This window comes from Babylonia areolata, chromosome 7 (genome assembly GCF_041734735.1).
Source record: "Babylonia areolata isolate BAREFJ2019XMU chromosome 7, ASM4173473v1, whole genome shotgun sequence".
Lineage (NCBI taxonomy): Eukaryota > Metazoa > Mollusca > Gastropoda > Neogastropoda > Buccinidae > Babylonia > Babylonia areolata.
The window spans coordinates 8441052-8458551 of NC_134882.1; the positions used below are offsets into that span (position 1 = coordinate 8441052).

General features: G+C 45.8%; 1 protein-coding gene across 1 annotated transcript in view; it reads right to left on the minus strand.

Annotated features, from left to right (window-relative positions):
* The window catches only part of LOC143284328 (teneurin-m-like), a 247677-nt gene that overhangs the window by 50471 nt on the left and 179706 nt on the right, over positions 1–17500 (minus strand). The window contains exon 11 of the mRNA XM_076591037.1: positions 7384–7599. Coding sequence (XP_076447152.1) covers positions 7384–7599 — 216 coding nt within the window. The remainder of the gene's footprint in view (positions 1–7383; positions 7600–17500) is intronic.

The window sequence follows — 17500 nt, forward strand, 5'->3', positions numbered from 1 at the left end:
CTACCCGGATGTAGGAAATTAACTCGTGAGGGTGGGTCAAGGTCAGCATCATGCGCACGCGCGCGTGTACACACACACACACACACACACACACGAACGTACACACAGGCGCGCGCGCGCGCACACACACACACACACAAGCGCACACACACATACAAACAGGTACACGCACGCGCACATATGAACGCACCCACAGACGCGCGCACACACGCACAAACACACACACACAATATGTACTCAGAGGTACAAACACAACAGGAGGAGGAGGAAAGAAAGAAAGAAAGAAAAAGAAATAAAGAGAAAAAGAAAGAAGGGAGAGGAGAAGAAGGAGAAAACGAAAGAAAGAAAGAAAAAGAAGAAGAAGGACGACGACGACGAGGAGGAGGAGGAGGAAGAAGAGGAGGAGGAGGAGGAGATAAAAGGAGAAGAGGAAAGAGAAAAGAAAGAGAAAAACAGCAACAACAACAAGCCCCCCCCCCCCCCGCCCCCCCCCCCCCCCCCCCACCAAAAAACAAAACAAAACAAACAAATAAAAAAAAAATCCCAACAAAAACCCCTCAACAAAAACAAGAACAGAATCATCGCATCATCATCATCATTATCAAAAGAGCTGGAAGGCATTCCAAAATACATTCACCCCTTCTGGCACATTTACAAGCCATTGTAATACCAGGTTTAACAAAAACCATTTTGCTGAACACGATTCCAAAAAGACCTGTCATTTACTCAATACAAGAGATGTCATGCTTTTCGAAGCGAAAATCTTAGAAAACAAAACAAAACAAAAAACAACACCTAAATGACAGAAAGAAGCAAGATAAAGAATGTACAAAGAGAGGGTGGGTGGAGGTGGGTACGCTGTTTAACTCTCTCCATACGAACGGCGAAAGAGACGACGTTAACAGCGTTTCACCCCAGTTACCATCATCAAAATATTGCAAGCGGAACGCTCTTATACTGAAGAGGTGAATGTTGACAAAGCATACCACAGTTCTGACGACGGAAGCTAAAGGTTGGGTCATTCAGACACCCACTGGACATCCGAGGGGTCTGTGTAGAGGAGAAGAGAGGACTGGCCGTACTGAGTGAGTTAAAGCGTATGATAAAAGTGATTTCTTGATGACATTAATTTGCTTTGTAAGAGCGTGTCTGAATCCGTTTGTGAGAGCTAAAAACTGTTTCAGAAGATCTCTCCAGACTCAACCTTGGATAAAAACGAATATCAAAATCAACCTTTCTTCGCTGAATTTCATGTCTGAGCTCCATTGGTTAAAAAAAAAAGATAGAAAATAATAATAATAATAATAATCATGGATACTTATATAGCACACTATCCAGAAATCTGCTCCAGGTGCTTTACAAAAACGCTTTGTTAACATAAAACATTACATCTATGTTACATACACACACCAAAATATGACTACACACACACACACACACACGCGCACACACACACACACACACACACACACACACACACACACACACACACACACTGCGTACATACATTTTAACAATACATGTGTATCTAACAGCTACCCTAACACATACGCACACATAGGCAGGCACAAACTTACATAAACGCACGCACGCTCCTCCTCCTCCTACTTTGAAACAAAATTTCGAAAATCTTACTGTGAGGGCTGAGAACCGGAGGCTGGGATGTGGTAGGGGAGGCGGGAGCTGGGAGAAGGCGGAAGAGGATGAGGTGGTGGCAGAAGATAAAATCAGTTGATCGCTATGTCAACATTTGATAATTTTTTTTTCTTCCACTCTTTTCGTACGCGTGTAATTATTACCGTCATCTTATCACACACACACACACACACACACACACACACACACACACACAACCTATACATTAAAAACATATATTTTGTATAATATATCATATGCAGAGGAAAGTGGAACAGCAAGTGCAGTTAAACAACACTTCTGCCATTTTAGAAACACTTCGTCAAGATGCTCAATGGATCGGACGTGCACAGGCAGGCACTCACATAGACACACACAGACACACGCACACGCACGCACATACATATACATACACACAGCTATATATATATATATATACACACACATATTATAAATAGTTAATTAGTTATGTAGATAGATGATGCAGTATGATATATGTTGGGTACATGAGTGACGTTAGTTCATGCCATCACCGCATTCCAACGTGCCACCATAAAACAAGACAAACACAGCTGTATTCATTTAACACCTCATGTAAGAACTGAACCGCGAGGTGATGCTTATACATCACAGAGGGACCGCCATCACCCGTTTCTTTCCCAGTGCACAATTATAATCATTTCAAGGCCGAGTCTCGTCAGTTCAAAACATGTTAGGCTTCCTCCTCCACTATCATGACTCTGTCTCGGTCTGATCAGGGGGGGCATTTTCTACCCATTTTACATCGTTGATATATGTTTCATGACCCACCTCCTTCAGTTCACACCCAAATTCTCCAAAGCGTCGTCTTGTTCTTGAGCTGAATTGACAAACATCGCAAACCCGTATTTGTATTTCTTTTTTTTATCACAACAGATTTCTCTGTGTGAAATTCGGGCTGCTCTCCCCAGGGAGAGCGCGTCGCCATACTACAGCGCCACCCATTTTTTTTGGTATTTTTTCCTGTGTGCAGTTTTATTTGTTTTTCCTATTGAAGTGGATTTTTCTATATAATTTTGCCAGGAACAACCCTTTTGTTGCCGTGGGTTCTTTTACGTGCGCTAAGTGCATGCTGCACAAGGGACCTCGGTTTATCGTCTCATCCGAATGACTAGCGTCCAGACCACCACTCAAGGTCTAGTGGAGGGGGGGGAAATATCGGGGGCTGTGCCATGATTCGAACCAGCGCGCACAGATTCTCTCGCTTCCTAGGCGGACGCGTTACCTCTAAGCCATCACTCCACTCCGGTTTCCGGTTCTCCTTGTTCAAGCCACACCGAAAAAAAAAAAAAAAAAATCACCATATTACTCATTTTGCCCACAAGCACATGTGGTGTGTAGTTATCTTGAATATGTTCTATGACCGTTTTTACCCCGCCATGTAGGCAGCCATACTCCGTTTTCGGGGGTGTGCATGCTGGGTATGTTCTTGTTTCCCAAGAAATGTGCCAGACACTTAAGAGAGAGGGATGTACCACGGCATGGCAAAAAGTTACAGATGAATCTTCTTCTTCTTCTTCTGCATTCGTGGGCTGCAACTCACACGTTCACTCGCATGTACACGAGTGGGCTTTTACGTGCATGACCGTTTTTACCCCGCCATGTAGGCAGCCATACTCCGCTTTCGGGGGGTGCATGCTGGGTATGTTCTTGTTTCCATAACCCACCGAACGCTGACATGGATTACAGGATCTTTAACGTGCGTATTTGAGCTTCTGCTTGCATATACACACGAAGGGGGTTCAGGCACTAGCAGGTCTGCACATATGTTGACCTGGGAGATCGTAAAAATCTCCACCCTTTTACCCACCAGGCGCCGTCACCGTGATTCGAACCCGGGACCCTCAGATTGACAGTCCAACGCTTTAACCACTCGGCTATTGCGCCCGTCACCATAGTCACTGACTAAAAGACTAAGAAAGACTAAGATGTAAATGAATTCCCTATCGCACTGAAGAAACCATGAATCATACAGCTCTCATTTTACTGGTACATTGAGGCGAACTATACTGTCACTGTCACTGTCACATATTCTGTCATCTTACATGTCAGGTTGTGCGGTCAGTGCACTGATGAACGCTGAACCAGTTGACTGACGTCATTCTTTGCAGCCCCACGTTCAAACTCTTATTCTGTGAGACAAACGAGCAATTTTAGTTTGAAATTCTACACGCCATAAATCGTCACCCTTATTTCCTGTCCAGTGCAAAATCACCTATCTGTGACAAAACAATTTCTCTTATTCACATAACATCATCTTTAATTTTTTTTCATCAGTTGTGCAAAATTATAAATTCTTGGTAATTCAGTTCCGTTAATTCGCATGTCATGTCAAAACACAAAACCCGTGTTCAGTTAAGTATCTACTGTCAGAATGTGCCATGGTATAGTACCATTCCGTCACGCCCAAACTCCTGTTCCGACATAATGTGCATTTTTAACCCAGCGTGAAGGTCTTACCCGTCTCAAGCGGAATTCCGTTAGCTCACGCTATGTTTCTCAAACCGCAGTCATCTCCGATAGGAGTCCAGTCCAACATGCATCCTAATTAGATGTCTGGCAAACCGAACACATCATTAGTTTGTGGGAGAACTCTCAGTTAATCACCTCAAGAACAGAGCGCCATAAGCCCATGTCAAGTTTCCCAAACCCGCAAAGCACTTCAGTTTTAATTTCAGAGCAACACCAATCATAATATTCAATCGCCTCAGGAACCGAGTATCGTTAATTCATTACCACGCTTCGCAGCTCAAACCGCCATCAATGGATTCGTCACCTCACGATCTGGAACATCAGGTGGGAGGGATGGGGGGGACACACACACACACACACACACACACACACACACACACACACACACACACACACACAGGGGATAAAATGAGCTCCATTACTTCATGTCATGTTTCTCAAACCACAACCATCTCGCGGGACAAATCCACTAGAACGAAACTAACTTCGGCACGGGTGCAGTCCAACAGATGTCGTCATTTTCACTGTCGTCAGTTCATACCAAACCTCAACACCATGGTCACCTTCTCCGGTTATAATCCAGGTCCAGCAACCTCAACACCATGGACACCATCTCCTGTTATAATTCAGGTCCAGCAACCTCAACACCATGGACACCATCTCCGGTTATAATCCAGGTCCAGCAACCTCAACACCATGGACACCATCTCCTGTTATAATCCAGGTCCTCAACCTCAACACCATGGACACCATCTCCTGTTATAATCCAGGTCCAGCAACCTCAACACCAAGGACACCATCTCCGGTTATAATCCAGCTCCAGCATGCACGCCTGCAGAACACAGCACTGCTAACTAGTTCATGCCACGTTTCTCGCGAACTGCAAAACATGTCCGATACGATTTCAATCCAACATGCGCATCAGTGGGTTATGTGCGCCTCATGACTTAGGCACCACTATGCTAGTTCATGCCACAGTTCTCAAATGCATGGTATCCTCATTTAACGGATTCAGTATCGTCAGCCCATGCCGCCACATTCCATTAAACCGAACCAGTCTCCATATACAGTTTCAATCCAACATGCATATCAATGATTTATATACACCTTACGACTTGGGCACTGCTATAGTTCTCAAATGCATGGCACCCTCAATTGACGAATTCAGCATCGTTAGCTCATGCCGCATTCCGTTAAAGCGCGAACCCCTGTCTGATACAGTTTCCATTCAACTTAAACAAAATGAATGGGTCATATACGCCTCATGGCTTAGGCGCTGTCAGTTCATGCAACAGTTATAAAAACTGCGTGAAACGTCTAACAGACTCAGTATCGTTAGTCCATGCCGAATTCCATTGAACCCCAAACCCGTCTCCATAAACAGTTTCAACCCTATACACAAAATGAATGGGTCATATACGCCTCACGACTTTAGGCACTGTCAGTTCATGGCACAGTTCTCAAACGCATGGTACCCTTAACGGATTCAGTGTCGTTAGCCCATGCCGCATTCCTTCTATAAACCGGGAACCGGTCTCCGATACAGTTTCACTCCAACCTGTATGTTACTGGGTGATATACACCTCACACCTTTGGTACTGTTAGTTCATGTCACAGTTCTCAAATGCATGGTGCACTTAATGGATTCAGTATCCGTCAGCCCATGCCGCCACATTCCATTAAACCGAACCAGTCTCCATATACAGTTTAAATCCAACATGCATATCAATGATTGATATACACCTTACGACTTGGGCACTGCTATTTCATGCCACAGTTCTCAAATGCATGAAAACACTTAACGGATTCAGTATCGTTATTCCAGGCCACATCCACTCAGAACCACAAACCCATCTCCGATATAATTCCAATCCGACATGCGCTGTTATTTGATCACATACGCCTTAAGACTTTGGCACTGCTAGTCCATGCCAAAGTTCTCAAATGCATGGTGTCCTTAACGGATTCAGTATCGTTAGCCCATGACGCATTACATCAAACCGCGAACTCATCTCTGAAACAGCTTCAATTCAACATACACAAAATCAATGGGTCATATACGCCTGAAAACTCAGGCACTGTTTTATTCACGCCACAGTTCTCAAAAACGTGAAACGTCTGACGGATTCAGTAACATTAGTCCATGCCGCATTCCTCTAAACCGCGAACCCGTCTCCAGAAAGTTTCAATCCAGCATGCACATAACTGGGTTGTATACGCCTCACGACTCAGGCACTGCTATTTCATGCCATAGTTCTCAAATGCATGAGACTCAGGCACTGCTATTTCATGCCATAGTTCTCAAATGCATGAGACTCAGGCACTGCTATTTCAAGCCAAAGTTCTCAAATGCATGAGACTTAGGCACTGCTATTTCATGCCATAGTTCTCAAATGCATGAGACTCAGGCACTGCTATTTCATGCCATAGTTCTCAAATGCAGGAGACTTAGGCACTGCTATTTCATGCCATAGTTCTCAAATGCATGAGACTTAGGCACTGCTATTTCATGCCATAGTTCTCAAATGCAGGAGACTTAGGCACTGCTATTTCATGCCATAGTTCTCAAATGCATGAGACTTAGGTACTGCTATTTCATGCCATAGTTCTCAAATGCATGAGACTTAGGCACTGCTATTTCATGCCATAGTTCTCAAATGCATGAGACTTAGGTACTGCTATTTCATGCCATAGTTCTCAAATGCATGAGACTCAGGCACTGCTATTTCATGCCATAGTTCTCAAATGCATGAGACTCAGGCACTGCTATTTCATGCCATAGTTCTCAAATGCATGAGACTCAGGCACTGCTATTTCATGCCATAGTTCTCAAATGCATGAAAAGGCTCAACGGGTTCACTATCGTTATTCCATGCCACATTTTTTTTTTCAAAACCGCAAACTCAAGGATTCCGATACATTTCCAGTCTAACATGCATATTAGTGACATACGCCTTATAACTTGTGCGCTCTTAGTTCACGCAACACTTCTCACAATTATAACTGTAACCCCTCATACATTGGGTTTTCAGTTAGTCCATGCCGCATTCTTCAAAATCGCAAACCCATTCTCTGATACGATGATCTTTTTCCGGTCCAACATGCACTATGTAATTTCGTTTTTCAGCAGTCGTTAGTAACTTCATGCCAGCTCCAGGGACTTTCCATGCAAGGAAAAAATATGCACGTGCGCGAGCGAGGAAGGTTTTTTTTTTTTTTAAGGGGGGACAGCGGTACCTGTCTCGCAGTTTCGCCCGCTAAAGTGGCGCTGACACACGCACGTGCCCGAGTCCACGTCGAAGACGCCGTGCCCGGAGCAGTTCTGGGCACAGATGAGGGTCACGTTGACCTTGTCGGGCACCTCGCAGTCGCGGCCCTTGAAGCCGTTGAAGCAGCGGCAGTGCCCGTGCACGCACACGCCGTGGCCGGAGCAGCTGGGCAGCAAGCAATCCACTGCACGCCCCGGGGAGTGAGGGGTAGGTAAGGTCCGCCACACGACCACAGACACAGCAACCAAAATTAATGAAAAAAAAAAAGACACGGGAGGTAAAAAAAAAAAAAAAAAAGAAGTGAAAAATGACACAACGCAAGAAAACATAGGACAGTATATCACCCTGTGTGTAAAAAGACTTGCTACGACGACAATAATCAAATTTAAAAACAAGTAAAGGAAGAAAAACAATACAAAACAAAAGAATACAAACAAGCAAACAACAGAACAAAAACAACAACAACAAAAACCAAAACAACCAACCAAACAAACAAAAAAAACCAAAACAACCCCAAAACAAAAACAAAATAAAAGAAAAGAGAGAAAGAAATGAGAGAGAAAGCGAGAGAGAGCGAGCGAGCGAGAGAGACACAGAGAGAGAGAGACAGACAGACAGAGAGACAGACAGACAGACAGACAGAGAGACAGAGAGAGGGAGAGAGAGAATAAGCAGAAAAGGAGCAAAATGCATTAAAAAAAAAACAAAAAACCCACCAAATAAAGATAAAGATCAAGGAACAGAGCAGAGAGACAGGAAGATGGAAAGCGCGAACAGAGGAAAAAGTTACACTCCTGGAAAACGGAAAAACGACACACGTGCCGACAGATATCCAATCAACAGAAAAAATACAACAAGAACAACAAAAAACAGTCAACAGATAAAACATAAGACACAAAACATGCTGATTGACATTCAGACATCTTGCTAAATAAATCGAATAATGAATAAACAAATTGCATAAAACAACGAATCGGTTCAAATCAATGAAAAAAACAACAACAACAAAACAAAACAACAAACAAACAAACAGAAAAAAACACACCCAAAACCCGCCAACAACAACAAATGCACAAATGAAACTCACACGAGGAACACAGAAATAAAGATTTACACTGTCCGCTCCTCACAGGCAGTGGACTGCAAATCCAGGCGAACCAGTGAAGCACTCGTATGAATGAATCACTGATCAAACTCTCTCTCTCTCTTTTTTTCGTGCCGATGAACCGCTCGTATAAGTTATTGACCATCCTTTTTTTATTTTTCATGCTCTCACGTACACACATCTGTGAGAGAGTCGGAGGAATAATAATAATAATAATAATAATAATAACAGTACTTATATAGCGCTGAATCTTGTGCAGAGACAAATCTAAGCGCTTTCACACCAGTCATTCACACGCATGCGTAACTCTAAAACTGAAGAAACTGAAGACAAGGAAGAGGTAGAGACAGAGACAGAGACACAGAGAGAGAGAGAGAGGGAGGAAGAGAGACAGACAAACAGAGACAGAGAGACAGAGACAGAGACACAGACAGAGAGAGAGAGGGAGGAAGAGAGACAGACAAACAGAGACAGAGAGACAGAGACACAGAGAGAGAGAGGCTATCTTGTGAAGAGGTGGGTTTTAAGGCTAGACTTGAAAGAGCCGAGTGCGGAGACCTGACGAAGCGAGAGAGGAAGGCTTACACACAATCTTATATCCAGCCCAACTTTCAAATCAATCATCAAAGACTGTGACGATAATAAACAAAAAAAGAAGAAGAGGGGCTTGCATAAGAAGGTAAGTGAGTGTTCCCGAGATAATAGTTTCATCTTCGGCACCCAGTTTGCGCCTCCTTATCTCTTTCAGCATACCCGATTCTGAGGACACAGTCTAAGAGCAGTGGGTTCAGAAATGAGACACAGACGACCGACCGACGCAGTTGCAGCTAAAAAGAAGAAGGAAAAAACAAAATTGAAGAACATACGCGAGTCTCTCTGCTTGAACAGAAACTGGGATTGGGGGAGTGCGTGGGAAACCTATGTTGTACCTCTCGTTTCACCTTGTTTTTTTTTCGTTCGTTTACACTTTCATGTAATTGGGGTGGAGAGAATGGGGGGGGGGGGGGGGGGGAGGGTGAGGGGGGGGGGGCGGGAGAAAGAGAGAGAGAGAGAGAGAGAGAGAGAGGAGGGGGAGAGCGGCAGGAGATGGAGAGAGTGGGGGCGTGCGGAGTGAGAGAGAGAGAGAGAGAGAGCGAACAGAGATGGAGAGAGAGATGGTGAGAGAGAGCGAACAGAGAGATGGAGAGAGAAAGAGATGGAGAGAGAGAGAGAGAGAGAGAGAGAGAGAGAGAGAGAGAAATAGAAAAAAAGAGAGAAACAGAGAAAGAAATAGAGACACAGAGAGAAAAAAAAAAGATGGTATCTGGAAAAAAAGAAAAGAAAAGAAAAGAAAAAAAGAAACACCACAAAACAGTTACCCTTCTTGTACGAACAAACAGTGCTGCTAATTCATACCTATCTTCTCCTCTCCCCCCCCCCCCGCTCCACCCACCTCCCCCACCCTCCTGCCCTATCCCCCCTCCCGTCCCCCCTATTACACCTACCCACTCTCCCCACTCCATTCTTCACCCACCCTCATCACACCCCTCCCCCACAGTCCTACCCCCTCCCCCCCCCCAAAAAAAAAAAAAATCTGCTCCTCCTCCTCCTCCTTCTCCTTCACCACCTTCTCTTGCCCCCCCCCCATCCACCCAACGCCCACCCCTTCCCCCCTCCTCGACAGAACATCACACCTGGTTGTTATTGTTCTCTAGACCCTGTGCGCACTGTTAAGTTTGTCTGTCTGGGCAGAAAGATCTTCAGGAAAAAAAACAACAACTGGCACCATCCTGTTTGGGCGCAGAGCTGTGCAAGAGGTAAGGGAGGGAGGGAGGGAGGGGATCGAGAGAGTGAGGGAGATGGTGAAGATGAAAGACAGGGAGAGAGAGAGGGGGGATGATAAAGAGGAAAGACAGGGGGAGAGAGAGAGGGAGAGAGTGAGGGAGATGGTGAAGAAGAAAGACAGGGAGAGAGAGAGAGAGAGGAGGGAGAGAGAGAGAGGGAGATGATGAAGGAGAAAGACAGGGAGAGAGAGAGAGAGGGAGAGAGAGAGAGATATATGATGAAGAAGAAAGACAGGGAGAGAGAGAGAGGGGGAGAGAGGGAGGGAGATGATGAAGAAAGACAGGGAGAGTGAGAGAGAGGGAGAGAGAGAGGTAGATGATGAAGAAGAAAGACAGGGAGAGAGAGAGTGAGAGAGTGAGAGAGAGATATGATGAAGAAGAAAGACAGGGAGAGAAAGAGAGAGAGGGGGAGATGATGAAGAATAGACAGGGAGAGAGAGAGAGAGAGAGGGAGGGAGATGATGAAGAAAGACAGGGAGAGAGAGAGAGGGAGGGAGATGATGAAGAGGAAAGAAAGGGAGAAAGAGAGAGAGGGAAAGAGGAAGAAAGTGAAGGAGATGATGAAGAAGAAAGACAGGGAGAGAGAGAGAGGGGGAGAGAGAGAGGGAGATGATGAAGAAAAACAGGGAGAGAGAGAGAGAGGGAGAGAGAGAGGGAGAGAGAGAGGGAGGGAGGGAGGAGACAGAGAGACGAAGAGACAGACCGAAAGACAGAAAGAGAGAGAGATACACACACACATAAGCAGATGCACAAAGACAAAGAGAGCGAGAGAGGGAGAGAGACAGACAAACAGACAGAGAGGCAGAGACACAGACAGACAGAAAGAGGGCGGAGGGGGGGGGGGGCGGGGGGGGCAGACAGATCGAAAGAGAGAAACAGGGAAGCAATTACATAAAGAGAGAGAGAGAGAGAGAGAGGGGGGGGGGGGGGGGGGGAGCGAGCAAGCATGAGACAGAGATACACAGAGAACCCTATTTCAAATATATAGACTGAAACGTAACACCGAGGAGAAAAAAAAAAAAAAAACCCAACAAAAATACAAACACACACAACGATATCGTGTGCGTGAATTACGCAACTGGCGTGTTCTAAATATCAAACTGAGAGCTACTGTTCACAGAAAATATCATTTTACCCACTATCTATCAACCTTTTAATGTTTGTAACATTTGAGAGAGAGAGAGAGAAAAAAAAAAACAAAAACAAAACTGAAATGGGAGTTTATCGCAGATATATCGTGAGAAAGAGAAAACTGTGGAAATATCTTCTTTTTTTTTTTTTACGAAAAAATTTTTAAGAAAATAAAATAAAGCGTTAGCATCGTGGTCTGAATCAGTCTGGCTCCGCGACTACAGCCATTACTGTCGTTAAGTCTGGGCCTTAGTAAGTGGTGTCTCTTAGTAAGTACGTCAAATCAGAACTGGCACCACCCAAGTGACTGAGCAGCAGTGCAGGGTCTCCTCTGATGTGTGGCCGCCTGGCGACCTAACATCGATGTGTTGTGTGTGTGTGTGTGTGTGTGTGTGTGTGTGTGTGTGTGTGTGTGTGTGTCCCCATCGATGCTAGGTCGCCAGGCGGACACACATCAGAGGAGACCCTGCACTGCTGCTTGAGGACTTCCTACGCTGGGACTGCGACAGACGAATTCGGGTGTGGCGGTGTATGGCGCACTCGGAATGAGCGGCGTGGGAGTAATGCCACTGAAACGGCGCAGATGATGGGACAGACCCCCCCCCCCCCCCCCACACACACACACACACAGCACCCCCCACCCCCCCACCCGCACCACCCCTCCCCGCCCGAAAACCCGCGAATGACAAGCTGCACCATAACCTCAATGTCTTTGTCTTTTGTGTATGACTGCTTCTGGCGTTGTCTCAAAACGTATCCACATGCCCTGTTTCACCAGTTAATGTTAAGTTTTATCTTCAGTTATTATCCCTCCACAAATGGATGAACGACTAATGAGTTAAAAAACAAAATCCTATGTCTTTTCGTTCCCCCCGTTCTGTGTAAGCTCTACCCGTTTCTTCTTGTGATTTTACTTATTTTCACTCTCCATATTTGGGTCACAATCACTGTGCTTGGGAGGTGAGGGAGTAGGTGGGGGTGAGGTGAGGTGGGGTGGGGACGGGAAGGGAAGGTGGGTGGATGAGGAGGGGTAAGGAAGGGGGGTGTGGAGAGGGGTGAGGGTGTGTGTGTGTGTGGGGGGGGGCTGTGCGTGAGCGTGCGCGTGCGCACAAAACAGCTGTACGCGGCCAATGCGTGCATATGTCATGTAAGTGCACATCTGTGTGTGTGTGTGTGTGTGTGTGTGTGTGTGTGTGTGTGTGTGTGTGTGTGTGTGTTTCATGCGTTTGTGTTTTCCACAAACTCAGGCAGACTTCTATCCACGCTTGGACCAAGCAACAACTCCTTCTCACTCCGAACCCCCCCTCCCCCCACCCCCACCCCTTTATGGAAAAGAAAGAAAGAAAAACAAAAAGATCGGATTCAGTTCACAAACGTGTGTCATTCACGGACACGGAACGCGAAAAAGCACCGGCTGTAATGTAACTATGCTGGGCGGGAGGACAAACACCGCAGGGTGCCTTGGCATTCCCCGGGCCTGGGGAGACGGCCCAGAATGTGTTTTGACAGTAAAGTGAGAACCGCACCGCCAGCCAGCCAGCCAGCCAGCCAGCCAGCCCTCGGATGTCTCAGACCGCACACTGCAGCACCTCCCTTCATCCATCACTTGTAGTAACGACGACGACGACGACGACGACGACGACAACCCTGGCCAGTTATCCATTCTTTCTTCTTTTTTTTCCCCTCCTCCTCCTTCTCCTCTTTCCCCCATTCTCTTCCTCCTTCCTTTATGTTTCTCTCCTTCTGCTCAAAGCACCTCCTATATATTTTTTTTTAACTCATTTCTTCTTCTTCTTCTGCTTCTGGTTCTGCTTCCTCCTCCTCCTCCTTCTTCCTCTTCTTCTTCTTCCTCTTTCCTTACTTCCTTCCTCTTTTTCTTCCTCCACATCCTTTCTTCTCCTCTGCCCACCTATCGTTATTCTCTTCTTCCTTTTTGTTTTTCTTCCTCCTCGTCCTCCTTTTTACTTTCTCCTCTGAGTACCTCAGATAAAACTAAAGGAAAGGAATAAAGGAAGAGCGAAAGAAAAAAACAAAAACACGATGAATGAATGAATGAGTGAATGAATGAATGACGAAGAAGAAGAAGAAGAAGAAGAAATGAGCAAAAATATAGGAGGTGGTTTGAGCAGAAGGAGAAGAAGAAGAAGAAGGAGGAGGAGGAGAAGGAGAGAAGGAGGGGAGGGAATGAAGGAGAAGCAAAAGAAGAAGTTTAAAAAAAAAGAAGAAGAAATCCAGAAAAAATCACAAACAAAAAACAAAACAAAAAACAACCCCCCCCCCGCCCCCACCCGAAAAAACCCCCAAACAAAAAACAAAACAAAAAACAAAAAAAACGACAACCAGGGAATCAAACTTCACATAAAACAGAAGAAGAGAAAAAACAAACAAACCCAACAAACAAAAACACAAACGAAACAAAAAAATAACACCATACACACACGGCAAGACAAGACAAGACAGATCCTGTGACCAAGACAACAAACTTGTACACCCAGCAAAGGGGGGAAAACCACGCTGTTCACTGTGTAAAACTGACCGCTGGCACTCCTCTCCCCTTTCAAGCCAACAGCCCCATCCCCCCCCCCGCCTCCTCCCCTTTCGCCCCCCCCCCCCCCCCACCAACCCCCCTCCATCATCTCCAATAGCTTTACTTCTCTCACCCCATCTTAAGACAGCAGCAACTGTCTTTTCTTTTCTTCACTGAGAATGGGGGGGGTTGACATGTTGGAGGTGTGTGTGTGTGTGTGTGTGTGTGTGTGTGTGGAGAAGGTGTGTGCGTGTGTGTGTGGCGAGGGGGGGGGGGGGTAGGGGTGAGAGGATCTGCTCATATATGTACAAACAAACAGGAGAAAGAACGAAGGACGAAAGAAAAGGAATAAAGGAAAGGAAAAAAAAGGAAAAAAAGAGGGAGGGGGTGGGGGTGGGGTGTGTGTGTGTGGGGGGGGGGGGGGAGGGGGCAAAGCAAGATAACAAGGGAAAAGGCATCAAGAAAAAGGGCGTTAGAAAAAAGTTAAACAAAATGACCCCAGAAAACAAAAACAAATAAGAAGAAAAAAGATAAAGGACAAGAAAGAAAAGGGAAGAGAGAGAGAGAATGGGAGAGAATGAGAGAGAGGGGGGGAGAGAGACAGAGAGAGACAGAGAAAGACAGAGACAGACAGAGAGATAGACAGAGAGAGAGGATGGGAGAGAATGAGAGAGGGGGGGAGACAGAGAGAGACAGACAGAGAAAGACAGAGACAGACAGAGAGAGAGAATGGGAGAGAATGAGAGAGAGGAGGGGGGGAGAGAGAGACAGAGAGAGACAGACAGAGAAAGACAGAGACAGACAGAGAGATAGACACAGACAGAGAGAATGGGAGAGAATGCGAGAGAGAGAGGGGGAGAGAGAGAGAGAGGGGGGGGAAGGGAGAGAGACTGAGACATAGAGACAGAGACATAATCAGCTTGTAAAACAAACCTGTCAACCTTTAAAAGTACGTAAGAACAGAACTGTCAACTTTAATTGGAGAAGAAGAAGAAGAAGAAAAGACGACGACGACGTCAAGGAGGAAGACGAGGAGGAGAAGGAAGAGGAAGGGAAGGAGGAGGAGGGGGAGGAGGAGGAGGAGAAGGAGGGGAGGAGGAGGAGGAGGAGAGGGAGGAGGAGGAGGAGAAGGAGGGGGTGGAGGAGGAGGAGGAGGAGAAGGAATTCTCAGCAGAGAACAGAAGAAAAAAAACATGAGTATGAGGAAACCCGAAACAAAAACAACAACAAAACGAAACATACCTTCCTACCATGCCTGCGATTACAGAACCTAAACCCACCCCCTATCCCCCCCTCCCCCCCCCCCACAACACCCCCCTTCCCCCCACTCCTCCTTTCCCACCAACTCAAACTACCCCTGTCTCAGTCTACCCTCTTCCACCCACACCCACACCCCCCCCACCACCCACCACCTTTATCCCTTCTTGATCTACTACCCTCTCTCTTTCCCCACGTTTCCAACCAAACTCCCTTCTCGGGGTCACACACCTTATACGGGGGGCTTCCTGACGTATGTATATATATATATATATATATATATATATATATATATATATAGAGAGAGAGAGAGAGAGAGAGAGAGAGAGAGAGAGATAAAATATACTCTCGCTGAGGAAGAAACAGACAGCAGAATGCAAATCCTCCATCCTTTCCACAAGTCACGACCTTTTCCGTGCGTGTTGCAGGGTCTAGGACCACACACACACACACACACACACACACACACACACAACACACACGCACGCACGCACACACACGCACGCAAGCACGCACACGCATGCATGCGCCCGAGACCCCCTCCAACGACAGCGTCTTCTTTTTTTTTCTTCTTTTTTTTTGTGTCAGAAAGTTGGAAGAAAGTGTTGTGAAAGGAACTACAAATATAACGTTGACATAAAAAAACCACACCCCTGCCCCTCACTCTTATCCTACTTGCACGAGAGAAAGAGAGAGAGAGAGAGAGAGAGAGAGAGACAGAGACAGAGAGACAGAGAGACAGACAGAGAGCATGAGAGAAAGAGACAGAGAGAGACAGACAGACAGACAGACAGAGAGACAGACAGAGACAGAGAGAGACATAGACAGAAAGACAGACAGCATGAGAGAGAGAGAGAGAAAGAGAGACAGACAGACAGAGAGAGAATCAGACAGAGACAGAGACATTCAGAGAGCATGGGAGAGAGAGAGAGACAGAGAGACAGAGAGAATATGAGACAGACAGACACAGAGAGACGGACAGACAGACAAAGATCAAGATCAAGACAGAGACAGAGACAGAGAAAGAGACAGAGAGACAGACAGAGACAGAAAGAAAGCCAAAGGGAGACAGGGAAGGAAAAACCAGCTACGTTAAAAAAAAACACATCATTCTGCAGGTAGGCAGGCCCTTCTGCGTTCACTCGTATACACACGAGTGGGCTTTTACGTGTATGACCGTTTTTACCCCGCCATGTAGGCAGCCATACTCCGTTTTCGGGGGTGAGTATGTTCTTGTTTCCATAACCCACCGAACGCTGACATGAATTACAGGATCTTTAACGTGCGTATTTGATCTTCTGCTCGCATATACACACGAAGGGGGTTCAGGCACTAGCAGGTCTGCACATATGTTGACCTGGGAGACCGTAAAAATCTCCACCCTTTACCCACCAGGCGCCGTCACCGTGATTCGAACCCGGGACCCTCAGACTGACAGTCCAACGCTTTAACCACTCGGCTATTGCGCCCGTCGGCAGGCCCTCTGAATCCACTCCCATCCCTACCTATCCAGTCCCTGTCTCCTCGTCCTGAGGAGAACTGGAAGCAAGAGAAACGACACATACTGTATGTGTCATGCACCCTTCCCCTTCACCATCCCATCGTCACCGAAAAATGCAAAAGAATTACCCCCCCCAAAAAAAAACACACACACCCTCCCACACACACACCCTCCTTACTTCCTGTCCTCTTTCACACACATCCACTCCCCCTATAAAAAAAAGAAAGAAATATATATAGTTTTAACAAAACCCGCAAAGAAAAAGAAAAAAACAACAAAAAACAACAACAAAACCCAGCTGCATTTTCTACGAAATTCAATGCCAGTTCCATCCTAATTCCTCTATTCCCTCATTGTAACAGCATCATACAATAACTCACCTCCCTTCCCCCGCCCCCCCACCCCACCCCATCACTACCCCTACCCTCTCTTTAAAAAAAGGCAGTAATCATGTCGTTAATGTTGTATTCATAAAATATTCATACTTCTGCATGTGCGTTCAGCGGATTTTTTTTATATTTTCCTTGGAGAAAACCATAATATCTGAACGTCCAGCATCAATGTTAATTTGGAGTAAAAAACAAAACAAAACAACCCCCCCAACCATCAAACAAACAAAAGAAAACAACAAACAAACAAACAAACAAAACCAACAGCTTTATGTATTTATCTATGCATTTGAAAAAACAACAACCAAACTTTAATTCTCTAGGAATTATTAATCAATTCCTCATTTTCGTT